This window comes from Taeniopygia guttata, chromosome 3 (assembly GCF_048771995.1).
Source record: "Taeniopygia guttata chromosome 3, bTaeGut7.mat, whole genome shotgun sequence".
Lineage (NCBI taxonomy): Eukaryota > Metazoa > Chordata > Aves > Passeriformes > Estrildidae > Taeniopygia > Taeniopygia guttata.
The window spans coordinates 64,272,035-64,291,581 of NC_133027.1; the positions used below are offsets into that span (position 1 = coordinate 64,272,035).

At 42.7% G+C, this 19,547-nt stretch overlaps 1 protein-coding gene across 1 annotated transcript in view; it reads left to right on the top strand.

The window, feature by feature from the left end:
* The window catches only part of TXLNB (taxilin beta), a 35,715-nt gene extending 22,675 nt beyond the window's left edge, over positions 1 to 13,040 (top strand). The window contains exons 7-10 of the mRNA XM_030268110.4: positions 822 to 896; positions 5,943 to 6,035; positions 7,120 to 7,215; positions 8,272 to 13,040. Of these exons, the coding sequence (XP_030123970.2) occupies positions 822 to 896; positions 5,943 to 6,035; positions 7,120 to 7,215; positions 8,272 to 9,081 (1,074 nt within the window). The 3' untranslated portion in view covers positions 9,082 to 13,040. The remainder of the gene's footprint in view (positions 1 to 821; positions 897 to 5,942; positions 6,036 to 7,119; positions 7,216 to 8,271) is intronic.
* Positions 13,041 to 19,547: the final 6,507 nt, after the last annotated feature.

Genomic DNA, 19,547 nt, shown 5'->3' on the forward strand with positions numbered 1-19,547 from the left:
CTGGTAAAAGTTTCCTGCTTTCAGATTAAACCAATAGCTAAAATATTACTGTGTACTTTGGAAGTGCTGACTCAGAACTGTAGCCAGGAAAGGTCTCTGCAAACCTCATTCCTACAGTTTGTTCAGCCTTGGCCAATCCTCTGCCTGTTTTATCTGCAGCCTGCACATCAGAATGTGATTTTGCCAAACACCATGGAGTAGGGAAGCACACCTTCCCAGGAGAAGCCAGGAAAGAAACTGCAGTCAAGCTCCTCTTGGGCTGCTTGCTTAACCTGAGATATTTATCACCCTGAGCTGTAATTCTCCACTTGTCATTGCAAACAGAGCCCAAAAATAACAGACAGCAGCAAATATATAACATTTACTGTGCACTGACTTTCTGAAAACTCACAGATTTTTTGATGCAGGTCTGACTGTGACCATACCCACATGCTAAGTCATGGTCATTAATGCAAAAGGAAGTTTGCCATTCATTGAAGAACAGGAATTTGGCTGGAACTGTGCTGAAATGAATGTGCCAGAAAGTATCATAACCATTCTCTAGAAGTCTGCTGAAGATGTGGTTAAATACCACACTTTTTATAGCCCACTTAATTCCAAGTAGGTTTTGAACTCCTATTCAAATATGCCTTTGGAATGCAAATAGCCTGTCCCATGTCTCAGGATAATACTAAACAGTCTGCCTTACCTAACTGCTCTAACTATATTCAACTGAAAGTTAGATCACTCCTTATCACAGTAACATGAGGAGCTGGAGGATGAGGATTTCCACCTGATAATCTAGGGACCTAACAATTTTCTCTCTGTTGCCCAAAACACAGCTCCTGAACCAAGCCGCAGAATGGAAGCTCCAGGCCAAAATGTTAAAGGAGCAAGAGACTGTCCTACAGGCACAGGTGACGTAGGAGAGGTGATTGCATGGTGTGTGTTTGTTTGCCAGTTTTTAACTCGTGAGGCACATCCCAGGTAAAGTATCCAAACTACTTTGTGTGTATTCCTCCTAGCCTCATTCTACATCCCACAGACTATTGCAAAGGAAGTAGGCTATTTTCAAGCCACGTGTAAGGTAATGCCCATACTGCAAATCATACTGACATGTGGGGTGTTTAGTCTAAAGAAGAGAAGAGGAGGCTCTTTTTGCAAATTTTTGGTATTTAAAAGAGGTTTATACAGATGGAGAGAGATTTTTTGCCAGGGCATGTGATAGGACAAAGTGTAAAAGTTTTAAAGTGAAAGAGACTTCTTTTACACATGAGGAAGTAATGCTTTGCTGTGAGGATGGTGAGACACTGGAAAAAGTTGCCAGAGAAGTTGTGGATGCCCCATCCCTGATAGTGCTCAAGACTGGCTGGATGGGGTTTGAAGCAACCTGGTCAGTGGGAAGAGTCCCCGCCTAAAGCAGAAGGACTGGGCTATGTCATCTTAAAGGTCCCTTCTGACCCTAATAATTCTGAAGTGCTGATTTATGAGTGTTTACAGTGCTCAACCACAGAACAACGTGTGTGCCTTGATTATTCACCATAACTATCTGTCAGGCAGGTTTCTGATACAGCAAAGCACTGGAGTACATACATATCAGGAAACAAATTTACCAAACTGGAGCTGCTGTGACCATATGCTTTTCTGAACTGGGGTGCAAAGACAGCATTTTCATTAACTTTAACAGGAATTTTGTCTACCAAGGGCTTATAGAGAGGGGTCTCTAGGATTTCAGTGCTTAAGTGTAATTTGAAACTTCCAATAAAATATAATTACTTGCTAAAATTACACCAGGAGTCAAGCTGGAGTCAAAGGCAGTAAAACTAAGACATAGGCAGATTATACTACCCTTTGGGAGCAATGCAATAATCACTTTTAATAGTCGAGTAAGACCTTGAATCAATGAGTGAGAACACTAGATTACATCAATAAGAGAGAGTATCAGTAGATTTTTCTACATGTAAGAAACAGTTCTGTAGATTCACAATTATGACCTGTCTGTGAGAAAGAGTCCCCCCAAACAGAACCCTGAGGAGGGTGGTGCCAGTCTGTCAGCCCCTCTTGCAGCTTCCAATCTCCTCATCCATCAGGAAGGACCCTTTTAGCTCTTGCTCATAGTTAATCATACAGGCAAGTTGTCCCAGCTTTTTTCTTGCAGATGGTCTAACTGCTACCTGTTGAGCTGTCAAGAAATTTCAGTATTAAACTGATAACCTGGAAACATGCGAAGAGGGGTTTTGTTTTTCATGTGTTTTTTCAGAGGCTGAGATAAGCCAGTGGCACACCGAAGAACATCATATAAACTGCTGCTGACAATACTTTGACAGGTTCTGCAATGGAGCCTCAAAGACCTCCAGCTGAGTCTGTCCTGACTGCAAGCCTGCACCCAATTTTCTCAGAGTGGTTTTAATTAAACTTTTATGTTCAACCAGAAGAAAAAAATATTGTGCAGGCAGACCTCTGTAGCCAGTTTAACGAAGCTGGAGGTATTGGTAAAAACTAGAACATTTGAAACAGAAAAGGTGTTTTTAGAAAACACCAGTCAAGTCTGTAAAGGCATTGAGAATACATGTGCCTCTTGCAGACTTGTGCAGATAAAAATTAGGTGATTCATTTCCTGAAATGAAACATGCAGTTAAGTGTGTTGCTCAAGTGTGAGAGCTCTGTCACTTACATATCAGCCTTCATTTGGAATTACAGGGAATGATAACATTATTAATATTATTTTTAAAACTTTTTATTATTTCCAGTATGGTAGCACCAAAGGGCTTCCCTCATGAACCAGATGCTGTAATGTAAGGTGTTGTGCAAGTGCAGAACAGAATAAAGAGCATAAAGAGCTCCTTGATACAAACAACTCAAAGCAATAAATAGATATTATGCCCCATCCCTGGAAGTGTTCCAGAACAGGTTGGATGGGACTTTGAGCAACCTGGTCTAGTGGAAGATGTCCCTGCCCATGGCAAGGAGGGTCTTTGGGGTCCTTTCTAATACAAGTCATTCTATAATTAACAGAGGAACAGCTGCACAGACATTTATAAGATGTTAGGTCAGTGAGATAGGGAGAAGCCATAATATAACCTTCACAGTGAGATATCACTCTGTTTCAGAGGAGGTGATAAACACCCACTTCTTCCTTGAGCTGGAAGGAACTGGGGACATCACATTAATGCCAGTCGGTCTCTGGATGGCACAAAGTGCCAGAGACAGCCAAATCTGGCACTCCAAACGGTAACAGGGATCTGGCACCATCTGAGGAGGTACACCCAAACTGTGGTGGTGCTTCCCAGGATGCTTAGGCAAAGTATTTTAGCTCCATGCATTGAAACCAAATAAAAATCTAGAAGCCAGCCAAGACTTTTAATGTCTGGTAGCCAGCACAGGGCAACCACTAAACCATGGCAACCAAGAAGAACATAACAAGGCCAAGGGGGGGGTCCCCATCATAGCACCCTCTCAGCATGGCAGTGCTGAGGAGCCCCCACTTCCCAAGGCCTTGTACTCACAGCAGTGCTGCCTGTGCTCTCCATTCTCACACAGTCCTGCTGGATGCAGCAAGGTGGTCCTTGTCTCCCTGATCTTGGGGCACTAGGGCACTCCCAATGAGTGACATCTCTCAGGGCCTGTTCCCAGCCACTATGAAAACATTCATTTATTATTCAGTTGAAATTGCAGAAGCTATTCTTAGAGTTGTGGTGCTGCTTAGAGCCAGCTGAGGTCAGAGCTTGCCCTGTTCCAACGTGAAATGTTTTTGACCTAATTAAACAATATGCAAATATTGGAAGGTAAAGCAGAGACAGAATTGAGGTGAGATTTTTTAAAACAGATCTGAGCTAGGAGCCTCAGTTCTCTGACTCCCATGCTTGCTCCATCATCTGGCTTTGGGAAGCTCTGACATTTCACCTTAGAGCTGTGACATCTCTTCCAAATGTCAGCGTTCCACTGCTACACCTGGTATCAGTGTCCCACCTAGGCTGTGGAACTTGGGCTGCTAAAACAAATCCCTCTGCATTTTTGTTTGTGCCTAGGCCACAGCTCTGGCTACAGCCTTGTATAAATACAAACATGCAAGCTTCATGTCAGCCAGCTCTGATACTGCCACCACTGAGTGCTCTGAACAAGTTAACCTCCTGAGTCTTCATCCAGGGAAGGGCTGCAGCCTGTACCCTCCTCTCAGCCTCCGAGGCCCTTACAGCCCAGGTTATACCTGGCTGCAACCCTGCATTTGTGGCTGTGGCAAGGGGCACCATAACAACTAGCTTGAACAAGCATGATACATAATATAACTGTACTTGATTTCAAAATCAGAATGAAACTCACCCACTATTAGCAACATTTTCTAAATCTTCTTTTCCTCAGTAACTTCACAGTAGTATCAAGGGAGGGAGTGAGTTGGCTGGCACTACACTAAAGAAAAGCTCCCAGGTAATCCTTTATCCAGCTCCCTGCTAGTGTGGAGAGAGAGGGCAGCCAGTTTCCACCCAGTATTCCATGCCTGGAATACTGCAGGCTGCTCCTGATCCTCCTAGTGCTCTGCAGCCACCCTGCCTCAGCCACCACATGTGACACTATCACTTTTCCTAACAGCTGCCAGGCTGGACAGATGAAATGTCTGATGATCTAAACACTGCTGGGGGTGTTCTGGCACCAGAAGGAACGAAACAAGCTGGAGCTGGTCTTCTTTTCCAAAAAGAAAAAAAAAAACAACAAACAAATAAATAATCAAACCAAAAACATCAACCAAACAAAACAACAACAACAACCAAACCACACAGGAAAACCCGAAAACTACAAAATCTTAAAGAAAAACTAACCTCAGATCTTTAGAATATTTGTTTCCCCAAAACCATCTGATGATTTTGCATTAAAAAAAAAATGTAATAATGACAAAATACAGCCACAGATAAACTTTCACATGGCTGCCAGGTATAAACTGACAGCAAAATATGGAGCCCTGGTAGTCTGAAATTTGGGACATTGCAACAGAACTTTCTCCTGCTCTGCTTCACAGAGTGAAGTGAAACTGGCAGAAGAGGCTGGCTGGGGATGGCTTGCTCTGTCTTTGTTGGCCTTGCCTACAGCTGCAGTCCAAAACAGCTGACAAGGTGCCCTCTCAGCTTGCTCAAGCTGTGGTGCAGGGATGCATCCTGAAGGAATCCAGTGCAGAATCACAGCAGTGTGAAAGTAAAGGGTGGGCTTTGTTTACATGCCAGGTAACATAGAAAGTGAGCAGTGACACTCCTCTTTAACAGGGGCGTCCAGTGAAGCACATCAAGCACTGCCTGTGCAGCTCCTGATCACAGCCTGAGCCACCAGGTGGAAAGATGGAAGAAGGAAAACCATGACTGCAGTGTGATGTGGGGATGCCTCTCCCCCAGCTCACTTGGACATTAAAAGCATCCTAGCCAGAGTAGCAGCCAGGGCCCAGCCTGGCTGGAAGAGTACTCTGAGAAATCCACAAGGCAGGTGAACAGCCAGGCAGCCACGCAGTATTGACCTCCTCTGTCAGGGCTGAAACCCCCAGGTTAAAGCTGGGGTTTGGTGACATCTGCATGGTGAAGCAAGGCTTAGAGCTCAGGCACAGCTCTGCTCACACTGGCTCTCATCTTGAGTTAATCACACTGAATGGCCTTGCACAGCATCAGTGGTTGGACCAGCTCAGGTTAGTCCTTGCTCATGGAGATGGGCCAGGAATCAAAGCAAGGGATTCAGGAGAGTAAGGCATCCTTAACTGCCAGGTCCTTTTAAAATCACTTGTCTGGCTCTTTCTATTCTTACTTGGTTTATCTTTCTGCAATGGAGGAATCATAATAGTTTGCAACCATAAAAAGTTCTGAAGAGTTTTGAAACTAATTTCCATGTCCAAACACAATACTTATTATCTTCTACCCAAGCAGTTCACCATCCTGGATGTTCTGAAATTACTGAAGTTTGTTATTTTTTTTTCTTCTCTGTTAATACAGATTACTCTCTACTCTGAAAGATTTGAAGAATTTCAGAAAACATTGGCCAAAAGCAATGAAGTGTTTGCCACATTCAAACAGGAGATGGAAAAAGTGAGTAGGAGCTCATGCCTGAACTCTGTAATTGATACTTTCCTTTTAGATTTTGATATTTCTCCCTCTAATAATTCTACCTGAGATGAGACCATCTCTGCACATTTTGAAGAATAATTTCATCAACATTCAAATAAGATTTAGGGCACACTCAGCCACAACTGACAGCAGGTTAGATTTCAGCTTTGCAAGCTGAACAGCAGAGAGTAGAAAGCTCTCCATTTCAGCTAAAACTGAAAATCCCTGGAAGAATAAAGATTTACCTAAAATATAATGTGGTGGTTGGATACAGATCCCTAAGACATTCCAGAGGGGGAGCCACATGTATTAGACCATGTTCTCAGCAGTGCCCAGAACCTTCTGGGTGACTGACACTGGTAGACAGTTTGATATAGGCTACACATCTTTCCACTAGAGTATGCAGGCAGAGCTGAAGCCCACCAACCCCTTTACACCATGTGGAAACAGTCCAAGAGACTGTTTCCTTCCTATAATAAGTGGGAGTTAAAAAACAAATACATCTACATATCATACTTGCTTTCATAATAAACTATGTCCTGCTCTGCCACCAAGGCTCAAAATCCTTATGCCCTGATCCAGGCAGCACTAACTATTCTTCACAGAGAGTTCTGCCCACAGAACTCAGGAAACCAACAGGAAAAATGGTGCTATTTAGCTGGTGGTGTGTTCTGGAGGTAGTATAGAGGGGTGACTAGACTAGGGAGAATTTCCCTGGCCTTGAGGCCTCAGAAGAGCCCGTCTTTAACTTTCTAGAGTCTAACACTGTAGTCTGGTAAAGAGACAAACAGATTCCACCAAATTCTTTGCCTTTTGTTTTTGTGGTAGTTTGTATGCTGGAAGTTTGCTATAATCAGCTGGTCCTACTTTTGGGACTACAGACTAGAAAGTGATATAGCAGCTACTTCATATGAAATCCATCCCTTAACATAAATTATTTCTTAGCACAGACACTATAGCTGCTGGTAGCACAGCTCTAAGTAGAGCCAAAGACTTGAGTAAAGGGGCTGTCCATCTTCAGCATGGAATTTCTGTTGTGATTCAGCTTTTTTTCCTGATTCTATAGATGACAAAGAAAATGAAGAAGTTAGAAAAGGATACTGCTACATGGAAATCCAGGTTTGAGAACTGCAACAGAGCATTACTGGATATGATTGAAGAGGTAAGCAGTCTTTCCAGCTCAAGATGCATCCTTTTCCCCACATAAAGCTTTAACTAGGAGATGAGATAATCCCAGAAGTCAGTGAAAAATTTCTTCTTGAATCTAAAAGTCTTTCTTTCAAGCTATCTTGAAAATTGGATGTCTTTAGAGAAAAAGACAATCCCAACTGCTTTTAGATTGTGCAGGCTACATCCACTACATCCATGAGAAACTGAATTATGTAACTCTGAATTTTAAGTGCTCTAAAAATGGGTGATTCTCAATGCTCTCTCATACAAGCAAATTGGCATTAGTTCACTTCATGCTACTTTCTGCATAAGAGCATCCACCCAGGGAATTAATGTGTTCTAGCTAATGAACTTTAAAATCATGCCTTTCATTAACTTCCTGTGTAGTCAGACTCTAAGAGTCAAAAGCAAGTACTGTGTCTCACCATGCTTTTAAATGTGCTGTCCCAGGGGCATTGCAAAGGAAGTTCATAAGCACATTGGAACTCATTCAAATAAGATAAGAGGCTGCCTGAAGTTTCACCCCAAATATAAGCTGAACTTGGACCAGATCTTTCTGGTTAGCTTTGTAGCTTTGTGCTACTGCTATTTCTATTTTTATGGATTTCTGTATCTCTTGTTTCTTCATTGGATGTAGAAAATGTTCCAATTCAGGATGCTCTTACAGAGCCCAGAAGCAAGATAAACAAACAAACAAACAAAAAAAAAGCAGCTTGTTTGCCTCGAAATTCACACCCACATGCTTATCTGTATGGACATCCACTATGCTTTTATTATCTCTCCAGATCATCAGCAGGTATTCCTGCAAATATATTTGAGTGAAATTGATCTGAATGTGTATCCAGAATGTTAATACACTGTAGTTACAGGGATGAATTTCCTCCTGAACTTTTGGTCCAAAACACTATAGAAGAGCAGTTGGTGAAAGGCAGCCACTCAGCAGCATCCTCTGAAGGCTGCTCAAGTAATTTCCTAATTGCCAGTTCCACCAATGAATTGCATGCACCCAAACTGAGCCTGTACCTTTGCCTGATGTCTTTGACTACAGAAAGCCATGAGGTCCAAGGAGTATGAGTGCTTCGTGCTGAAAATCCAGAGACTAGAGAACCTCTGCCGTGCTCTGCAGGAAGAGAGAAATGAATTGTACAAAAAAATCAAGGAAGCACAGTTCCCAGAGGAGGTGAATGGAAACGGCATCTTAGAAGAAGAAGAAGAAGACGATGAAGAACATGATACTAAAACAACCCCTTCCCCCTCTGAGCAGGCGAGCATTGAGCTGCATGAGAGTGACAAGAGGATGCTGAAGCAGCTGGCTGAAGCTTTCAGGGTGTCCCACAAGGCAGAGGACTCCCTCCCAAGCAACAGCAGCAATCCAGAAACCTGTGACACTCAAACATGTAATGCCGTCCTGGTGCCAGAACCTCCTGCCCCACTCATTCCACGCTCAGAGGCTAGAAACAACTGTGAGCAGCCCAGCACGAGCACACCAACACCCACTGAACACACACCAGCACCTACTGAAAGTATGACAGCACACACAGAGAATGTGTCAAAGCCCACCAAAAGCATGCCCTCACTTCCAGACAGGGTGCCAACACCCACAGAAAGTGTGCCAATGCCTCCTGAGAGTGTGCTTGTACCCACTGGGAATATGCCAATACCCACTGAAAGCATGCCAGCAACCCCCGAAAATGTGCCAACCCTCACTGAAAACACACCCATGTCCCTTGGGAATATGCCAGCACCCATTCAGTGTCCACCAAAAGCTGCAGAATGTGCAGATGACCCAGCAGATAGATCTGTCCAGGGTCAGTCCGTGGAGCAAACAGGGGACACAGACATGGAAGCAGTGGATTGAAGACACCGTGTGTCCAGGCTTGTCTTCACAAACCAGAGCGCTGTTTTATCTTCTAAATAGATATCTTTTTTTTAAGAAACAAAAATCGATTCCTAAAACACACTCATGTATTTGTATGCAAATGCAATGCACTTCTCTTTGCTTCCACTATCCAGTAATAATGGGTCTTCAAATTTTGCAGTCCTTCATCTGCTTGAAGTATATTTTCTTAATGACGTGGAAATACAATGAAATCACAGGACCTTTTTTTCCCAGGCATAATGAGTCATCTCATTCAGGAAAATAATTTTAATGTTTCACTTCCATGTTTCAAAAACTAATGCAACTCTCATGCATATATTTAAAGACTCATAATTAATTCTATCTATTTATTTTGACATTGCATAAAAGGTGGCCTAGTTGGACACAAAGTGACTTTAATAAATGAGGTGAAAGCAATCTGTAATTACAAAGTGAAATAGTGAAACCATGAATGTGGTCAGCCATATCCAAGGAGGGGTGCTACAACCAGAGGTGAATTTTTGGACAAGGAAGTGACCACTCAGCACCGTAACCTAAACACCCACAAGCTTTCAGCCTTACCTTCCATTGGTCTTTTCTGCTCAGTGTTCTAGAATGGGTTTTGTTTTCAACAGAACTACAGGGAAAGGGAAAAGACCTTTTCTAGATTCGCATAAAATAACCGAAAACAGCAGCAATTTCCAAATTTATGGCAATTCCCAAGGTAGGGGTCACAACTCTCTTTCTACATCCAACAGAAAACTGCTACATTATCATACTATGTGGAATCACAAGGCCGACAGTGGGGATCATGCTTCTTTCCATCTCACAAACGAGGTTAGAAGTTCAGAAGTTGGTTGCAGATGCCAGTTTCTAGGCAAGGAGAAGAAAACAGAGTGGAAAGTACCAGGATGTATTCCAGAAGAATACAGGAGAATAATTTTGAGATCGTGATTCTGGATGGTGCTGTCCTTCCCAGTAACAGCCACATGAACCACAGCTTCCTCCTGGAACTGCTGCATGTGCTCATGCTCCCAGGAGAAGACTGAAAACTCACCTGTCACCCAATTCTGGAAGCAGAGCACAAGTCAATAAGCCAGAAGCAAAGAGGAATCAGGAAAGCAGGAATCCCTTTCACGGACGCCTCCAGGGGCTGGCTAGATTCTCATCCCCTTCCTTGTCTAACCAGCTTTTCCCATCTGCCTGCCAACAGCTGTTGCTTAATAATGTAGCCACCTTGTCAGAAACTGGTTTATTCTGGTGCCAAAAACAGACATGACGAAGGAAGGAGGCAAGAGAAGATACCTACCCAGACAGCTCCACAGCCTCAAGCAAGGAGAGTAAGCAAGCTTTTTGAAAGAAGGTTAAAATAATTCTGGGGGACATTCCTTGATTCTCATTTCTTTCCTCTCAATTCCATCCAGGCCTTTCAGAGTCTTAGCTGGATAGCTTAAGAATTTGAAAAGGGCAATTAAACAAGATGTTTAGAGGTTGGAAAGGGAAATCTTACAATCAAAGAAACCCATGTTTATAGACAAATCCCAAGAAGACCCCAAAGACAAAGTGACTCATTCAAGCCAAATTTGAAATACAGGTGAACCAAGAGAAAAGATGTAATCTTTGACACACTGTGGGAAACAGTGGCCACAAAGTCTTTCCAGCAAGCCACCCTCCAAAACTGGGGTTTGAATCTTTGCTTTCTGCCAAGATGGTCCATACCCTGGTTAAATATGTCTGTGAACTGCTTGGTTACAGAGCTAACCCTTGGAGTATACGGAGCATAAACTGCAAAAGTGTGTTTGGATATGGCCTGTAGCTATCATGACTACAGTTTTCAATTGTGAATGCCTTATGTTAGATAACAAGACCTACAGGATTTATCTCATGTCTTTAATCATGTGAAAGTAGATAACTTGAGTCTTAGTTATCTTAAGCTCCTTTTATAAGCAGTGGAGAAGGAAAAGCATCTTTTGAGATAAGTTATCCCAAGATAAGACTGGCATCCAAGTCAGAAGGAATTACTTTCTCTCTGAAGATGATCTTTCTCTTCAGATGCTAGAGCCAGCCTAAGACAACTAATTTAAATTTAGTACGTCTATTGTGAGGTATTTAAATTAGGCAACATGAATTCCATCAAATATTCAGATTCAAAGCCCTAAGTGAATGGCCATCTCTGAAAACCAAGACAGTTATGTGCCTGTGAAAACATTAATCTATAACAAATCTGTATCCTAAGATAAAAAGTTATACTCACCTGATACACTTCTTTTAGTTTCCATTGACTTAAGTTGGTAGAAATATAGTTTCTGTTACAAGTTTTGTTTGTTATCAGGGTGACTTTTAAAATTAATGCAATTTATATACTTGTTGACGTTTTAATTCTTGATGTTGTTTGATTCTGTTGCCATTTTACTAACCACCTGCATGAAACCGACTTCTTTTTCTTTAAAGACACCCTTCTTTTTGTTCAAATAGCCTTCAGTTGTTAATGTTTTCTTATACATTCAAATATTTAATGCAATATTTAATTAATAATAATTAATTTAATGCCTTGCAACTTTAGGTTGGTTCCATTTTACATAATCATTATGGTCACATCTTTAATTATGTAATTCATGTCTCATACCTTCCAACTTCAGCAAGCAGAGAGACAAGGATCCTACAGATAAAAACTTCCTACATAGGTATGATTTATTCTTACAGCATCATTCCTTATGAATAAATACACAGCCTTCTGGGAAAATTACTCCCACTCTATTCCACCTTCCTAATTTTTGCCCTTGAAATTCTAACACTGCACTCACATACTTGCAGCTCCTATTACTGTGAGTTTCTCTCACATACTTGTTGCTACTCCGCTCTTCTCATGTACCAACTGAATTTTATCCCAGCAGTTTCCTCCTCATTTTCAGTATGCATGCACACATATAGTGCTGAAAGCACAGGACAGTGACCTCCATAGCTTTTAGTTTCAGGATTTGGCTTCACATGTTTACAGGAAATGAGAATTGCAGGGAAAATTCTGGCTGATCCCAATCTGTATAGAGTATTTGGAGTCGAACTATGGAGATGGTTTATATGTAATCTCGTGGTCTGTAGAGCTGTGGAAAGCTGGAGCACCCTCAGTAGAAGTGGAAACTGTAAAATGTAACCAAGCACCTCTTTACTATCCACTGCATCAGGCTGGAAGATTAAATCACCATCACACATTTCTGTGTGCTAACCTAGATTCTCTCATCCTTCTTCAACATTAATTCCTGGCCTCCCTTGCTCTTTTCTTCCACTGGTACCCAATATAAAATGGACCATGCACAGTAACCTTGTGAAAAGCCTTTGGGATGGCAGTCTGCACAACAGCTCTGCTGCACTTCCTCAGGTGCCTCTGCACTCAAGGCACAGAAAACCACACTTCTGTGGATTTCAACACTCATTTGGAGGCAGCAAGTGGCAGTGAGACCTGCCTCCACAGTGTTAATTGTTATCATCATTATTCTAATCCAGCAGTGTCATCAGTCCTGGTGGGTTCTGTGGTTGCCTCCTTCAGTCTTGCTTTTACTTCACACAGTTACTCTCTTACCATGAGGCACAGATTTAGGGGTGAGGAGAGGTGGTGACGGTAGCTATTTCTTCCTTACTAAGAAGCAATAGCTTTCTTAAAACCAGCATCTGCTGACATTCATTTGGTTTCTGGAACTTCTGTTTTCTCAGGTTAGGTGGTCCAGGTGCCCTATGGCTGACACCAGAAAGCTTTAGCCTACACCCTGCCAGCTAGTTCAGGTTCTGAAAAACAAAGTTGCAAGCTGAACACACTTCCAGTGTCACAGCCAATCCTACACAGAAAAGAACCTTAAGTCCCAAGTGCAGAGTGCTGCAAGCCATCATGCTATCTCTTTCCATGTGCTTCCCACCAATTTCCAGAGAAATAAAAATAAAATGCCACCTCTGGCAGAAATTAGTTACATCTTGTCCCCTGTGTGTGCTTCCATTCAAGGCATCACTCCCACTCAGATGCTGCACCCGCTGCCCTCACTAGTGTGCTACTGCATGGCTGCATTTGAATTGGGTCACTCAAACAATTCAGGTTAAAAATACACCACCACAATCACCAAGAAGAGCTAATTTTAACTCAGGTCATTGCAGTGATCCTGTTGGGTTTTTGTTCTGATGGTATCTAGGGAAACATGACCTCAATTATGGTCACCATAACTGCTAATTGAACTCTACACATCCTTTTCTCATAAAGGAATCCACACATTTGGATGTTAACTCTGGAGTACAATGCTGTTCTCAGAGTTAATGATAGCCTTTCTATTGACTATTTTAACAGACAATTCCAGGGCCAAATACAGAATTTGGAAAGTTGTATTTTAAATCTCAGTCTGACCTCCCCCACAAAAGACAGGGAAGACACAGTATCCAATGCACATTGATGATGACCAGCTGCAGCCTTTGGAACTGTGTGTTACATCTTCTGCACACAAAGAAAGCTCTCACACTTCCGTACAGACACCCTGGGATCTCATACAGGAGAACAGGTCAAGTGCCAGCAGCAAGGTGATCACTCAAACTTCAAGGATCATGTCTCAGGTCCCAGTCGCTGTGGTAGAGGCTAATTGGCAAAATGACTCAGCAATATGCATGTCTTTTCTTTCCTCTTTTCTTTTCTTTTCTTTTCTTTTCTTTTCTTTTCTTTTCTTTTCTTTTCTTTTCTTTTCTTTTCTTTTCTTTTCTTTTCTTTTCTTTTCTTTTCTTTTCTTTTCTTTTCTTTTCTTTTCTTTTCTTTTTTCTTTTCGTTATTAAATCAAAGTTTATAGACCACAGCATCCCAGAACACAAGACTCTGCTTCTGTTACACTGGAGGCTGAATGTAATGTCAAAAAAAAAATGAGGCATTTTTTTTCACAGAAAGAAGAGAAACAGTGAAGAAGTCCATGACATTTTTACTAGAGGCAGCCTCTATCTGTGGGTTGGTAATGCAGTGTTACCTCCTGAAATCCAGGGTCCCAGATTTTGAATTACATCAACTGAAGATAGTTTTGATTTTAAGTTTGTGCTTCTAGACCATTGTTAGACTGCCAGACCATTGCACAAACCCACACCTTTAACTGGTGCTATTCGGCACAGCTGGAGAGTCTGTTCAGAAAAGTCTTGATGACAGAAAAAGCAGCTTGACACAGAGTTGGAAAGAGATGGACCTGCCACCATGAGTGATGTTTTAGCAGCAGATCTCTCATCTGCCTTGGTCAACCCATTTATCTCACCTGGCATTCTCTGCATCATTAAATACACCCATAACACTTTAGAGGAAAATAACTGCAGTTTACAAGCATAGTTCACAACAGCATGGTATGTTCAGCTGGCTCCTCAGAAAGGTGTCACAGTTTAACCCCAGCTGGCAATTAAATACCATGTAAACACCCCTTCTCTACCCTCATCCCCACAGTGGGATGGTGAGGAAAATTAAAAAAGGTAAGACCCATGGACTGAGATAAGAACAGTTGAACAACTGAGCTAGATTAAAATATAATAACAATAATAACAATAATAACAACAATAATAATAATTATTATTGTTGTCATAGTGATGAAACAGGAGATAACAAAGAGTGAGAGAGGAATAAAACCCAAGAAAGATGAGTGATGCACAATTCAGTTGCTCACCATCCACTGACTGATGCCAAGCCTGTCCCTGAGCAGCAATCAGCAGCTCCTGGCAAACTCCCCACAGTTCATAGACTGCACATCTCACTCCGTGGTGTGAAATAATCCTTTGAACAGTTCATGTCAGCTGTCCTGTCCATGCTCCCTCCTGGCTTCTTGTACACATGCTCACTGACAGAGCATGGAAAACTGAGAATTCCTTAAGAACTGCAGAGCAAAAACTAAAGCATCAGTGTATTATCAACATTATTTTCATACTGAATCCAAAACACAGCACTGTACCAGCTACTAGGAGAAAAAATAACCCTATTCCAGACAAAGCTAGGACAAAAGAAGATTTAACATCTCCTTCTGTAAAAGATCACAGTGACCTTGTGCCTGAGGAACAGCAGCTGACAACTCACCCAGGACTTCCACATTGTTAGTTTGTTTGCTGTTATCTATTTCTGTGTCTCTATTACACACATAACAATAAAGATTCTTAATGAAACACAGCTTAAGCCAGTTACTGGTGAATTAACAGATACCATACTGACATCCTAATTATGAATTATGTAGGTGTTTTGTTAGAGACACACAGAGCTGTAGTAAGACATTTTAGTGGTGTAAGCCTTGCAACACCACAGCTGCAGGGACACTGCTGCTCTGCTTGGTGTCCTTCTACTCCAGAGAGGACCTGGGCTTCTTGCTGCACCCTGGAGAATCCCACAGGTACCAGTGGATAGCAGGGGAGACACAGAATGCAGACACCAGGTGGTGGTACACCTGGAACTCCTGAAAATTTTGCACTATGATCTCTGCTCTTGAGACCCTGTGTCTCACACAAATTAATGACCTTTCTGCTTCATATTGCTGCTTGTAAAATGTGGGTAGTGAATGCGGTTGTGAATTATTTTGAGTGCAAGTAATATTTACTCCTCAGTAAGACTAATTGCTCTCATCTAATTTAAGATGCCATTAAAAAAAAATTATGATCATGTAATATATTGATAGGGAACTTTAGAGATCACCTCCCCTTCCTAAGAGAAGCAGGACCAATTTTGAAACTACATCAGGTTGCTCAGGTCCTGTCAGTTTTGAGTATTTCCAAGGATAGAGACTGCATGTCTCTGGATATTTGATTTTTCTTCACAGTGAATTTTTTTTCTTTCTATCTAATCTTCCTTGGTGCAGCCCATGTCCTTGACCTCTCTCTTTGCCATTATGCATCACTGTCTTCTCTATAGCCTCCCATCATTAGTTTAAGATTCCCTCTGATCCTTCTCCAGGCTGGACAAAACCAGTCCTTGAGATGACATAGGACATTCTCATTTCATAGCAAGAGAACCCAAGTACATGTTCAACTGCAGCAGTGCATTCCCTGCCTGTTCACACTGCTGCTATCCAAGTATAAAAGAAGCCACCACTTCCCATTCATCCACCAGTCTTCCCAGTACCTCACCACGAACTCCATCAGAGTGGAAAACCTCACCTATTTTTCCAACATGGCAGCTCATGTGATCATTTTCTAAGCCAACCTGGTGAAAATGCCTCGGGCATCTTTAGATTGTACAAAAATTCTCAAGAAAACCAAATCATTTTGAATTGGCTTTGCTCAGGGGATTACTTTGTAGGCAGCTGTGCCAGATGAGCAGAGAAAAAACTGTTGGCCAACAGGTGGGTTCATCCAGGTCTATGGGAATGCAAAATCCTCATCCCTCTGCAGCTGCAGCTGCAGCTCCCACAGGATGAGTGGCACAGCAGCAGCTACTTGAGCACTAATTCTCATAGGCTCAGGTTCCTGTGCTTGATAGAGTTTTTCTCCTGAGGTTTTTGTCAAAACTTTGTGAGTCCTCAGCAGAACAGTAATTGTTAACAATAACATTTACACAGGTGTATGAACTTTCCACACATACTGTTCCTGCTTGCCAAGCAAAATGTTACAAGGATCAAGAAGAAGAAAAATGTAGCAGCACCAGAACTTATTTAAAACACACCCACACGTGCTACGTTCAAACAGGGAAAGCAAAACAAGCAGAAGTCTTTTCTAATCCTTAAAGGTTAAGAAGCTTAAGTCTGTCTTGTAAAGACATTTTGTCTTGTCACATCAGCTTATTACTGAGAAGCCATTCTAGACTAGAGTTAAACAGAACAGTTCAGTTGGAAGGGACCTACAATGATCATCTATAGCCTAACTGCCTGACCACTTCAGGGATGACCAAAAATTGAAGCACTTTGTTAATGGCACTGTCCAAATGCCTCTCGGATACTGACATTCTTGTGCCATCAAGCACTCCTCTAGGAAGCTTGTTCCAGCATTTGACCACCCTCTTGCTAAAAGAAATGCTTTCTAATACCCAGTCTCTGTTGCATTTTTGAACCATTCCCATGCATCTTATCACTGGATTTCAGTGAGATCAGCACCTCCCTCTCCATGTTGCCTCCTCAGGCAGCTACAGAGAGCAACAAGGTCAAAAATTCAGCCTCTTTTTCTCCAAACTAGACAAGCCCAAAGTCCTCCTCCACTCCTCACAGGACATGCCTTCCAGCCCTTCCACCAGCTTTATTGCCCTCTTCTGGATGCACTTAAGGACCTTCGCATCCTCCTTAAATTGTGGGCCCCAGAACTGCTCACAGTGCTCAAGATGAGGCTGGTGATGCCACGCCTGATGCACCCCAGGACACCCCACCACCCTCATGGCTATCTGGGCACACACTGCTGACCCACATTGAGCTGTTGCCCACCTACACCCTCAGATCCCTCTCGGCACAGCTGTTCTCCAGACTCTCCTCTCCCAATTTATACTTGTACCTGATGCTACTCTGTCCCAGGTGCAGAATCCAGCATTTGGATTTGTTGAATTTCATCCCATGAATCATTGCCCAGTACTCCAATCTATCTAGATCCCTCTGCAAGGCCTCTCCTCCCTCCACAGTCATCAGCACCTCCCAGTTGAGTACTATCAGCAATCCTGCCAACAGGACATTCAACTGCTGCATCCAGATAATTTTAAGTATATTAAACAGAAAGAGACCCTACAGGGCATCTCCCAGAGGTTCTCCAACCACCAAAGTCTGAATAATATATGTGTGACAACCCTCTTGAAGTCTGTTGGATATGTACTTTTATTTTGAAAACTGCTGAAACAACTTAGCTAACAGTCATGGCTGATGAACGACGTGACTGCAAGGACTTGTGAGGCATCAGCTTGGCCCCAGAAGAGAGGGGCAAGGTTAAGTCAGTATGATGAAGCCCTCACATGGTCTGTGCCCTAGCACTACTGACTCCAAGACTCAAAAAAGCCTGTCTGAAATATCTCCCCCTGTGCTGCTGCAGTGTGCAGTGTGCCACTGCAGCAGTCAGAGGGAGCAACAGTACTGCAGAGGAAAGTCAGACTTATTCTGGGGTCCTCACTGACACACTACAGGTTTCCAAAAGCGCAATGCAGACATTTCTGGGTCCTGTGCATTTTCAAATTGACACCATCAAGCCAGTGTAAGTTCCCACATGAACATTTATTTTGCCTTGGCAGCCTTATTATCAAAATAATAAGAAAATGAGAGTTCAGAATTACACAGCATTTTTTGTGAAGATTATACACACATAGTTTAAAACTTGGCTTACTCTCTCTGGCTTACCTCACAAAACGACATTCCCACTACTCAGCAGCTGAGCACAGATGGAAGACAGGATTCAGCAGCAATCTGAACTAGAAAGTCCAGCTGCTTTAAGTGTAGGTGTGTGTTTGTGCTGAGGTGGCAGCTGAGTGGTCATGGGACAATAGGGCAGCCTTGCCCTCAACCCAGAAGCAGAGCAGAGCTGGGCCCTCCAGCACTCCTCCCCTGCCAGCACATTTTCATCAGAGGCCAGACACGAAGCACATCAAAACCTACATGAATAACAGAACTCCAGTAAGGCCAAGACAACACTGCAGAGGCAAGTGCCAGCGTGCAGACACCGTCCTCAGTGAAAGCTGACTGCAACACACAAACTCCCATCCCACGGTGTCCTTGCATTGGGCTGTGACCACTGCTATGGGTGGGGACTCCCACCAGCAATAGTGACCTTAATGACGAGACAGAGACCAGAGAAAGCCCTCTGTATTTGACAACGGTTTCTCAGCAGCTAAACTTTATATTGCAAATAAACTAAATGAGTCATCAAACAGCTTAAGTGAAGCTCTCTTAGTCTTCACCAAAGTGCTAATTCCACCTCTCCCCCAGTTTGTTGAGTCAGAATATCTCTCCCTCCAGCCCTGCTCTGCTGTACACAATCCAGAGAGGAACTGCAGTGTTAATTCTCCTATCACCTCTTCCATGCCTTCAGCCAAATGTCCTCACCTTACCATATGAGTCAGACTTCTGATTATTTTTTTCCTGTGAAAGGGATTTAGTGGATAAACCCTCATTAATATTATAATTCTTATTAAGAATTGTTTGCTAACGAGAGATCTGTGAAACACATAACTAGGCTAACTTGTACAGTGCTTGTTCTCAGCAATACCTGTACTGTGAAGTTTTGGTGTCCATCAATTATCCAAAACACTGGTACAAATCTGGCATAAACAGGCACAACCCCATTTTCACAGACTTAAGGAGACAGAGGACAACTACATTGCCAAAATCCCATCTTGGCTTCCTAGACTGCTGCAAGCTATTAACTTCTCACTTTTTCCAGCCACAAACAGGCAGCTGCTGAAACCTACTTCTATTAGGATCTTCCCACAGAGCAAAAGGTGGGTGGGCAATCCTGCTCCACCTGCTGTGGAGCTGAGCTGCCTCCTCTCCATGAGCACTGAGCAGTCACACACACCATGGTAGTGACAG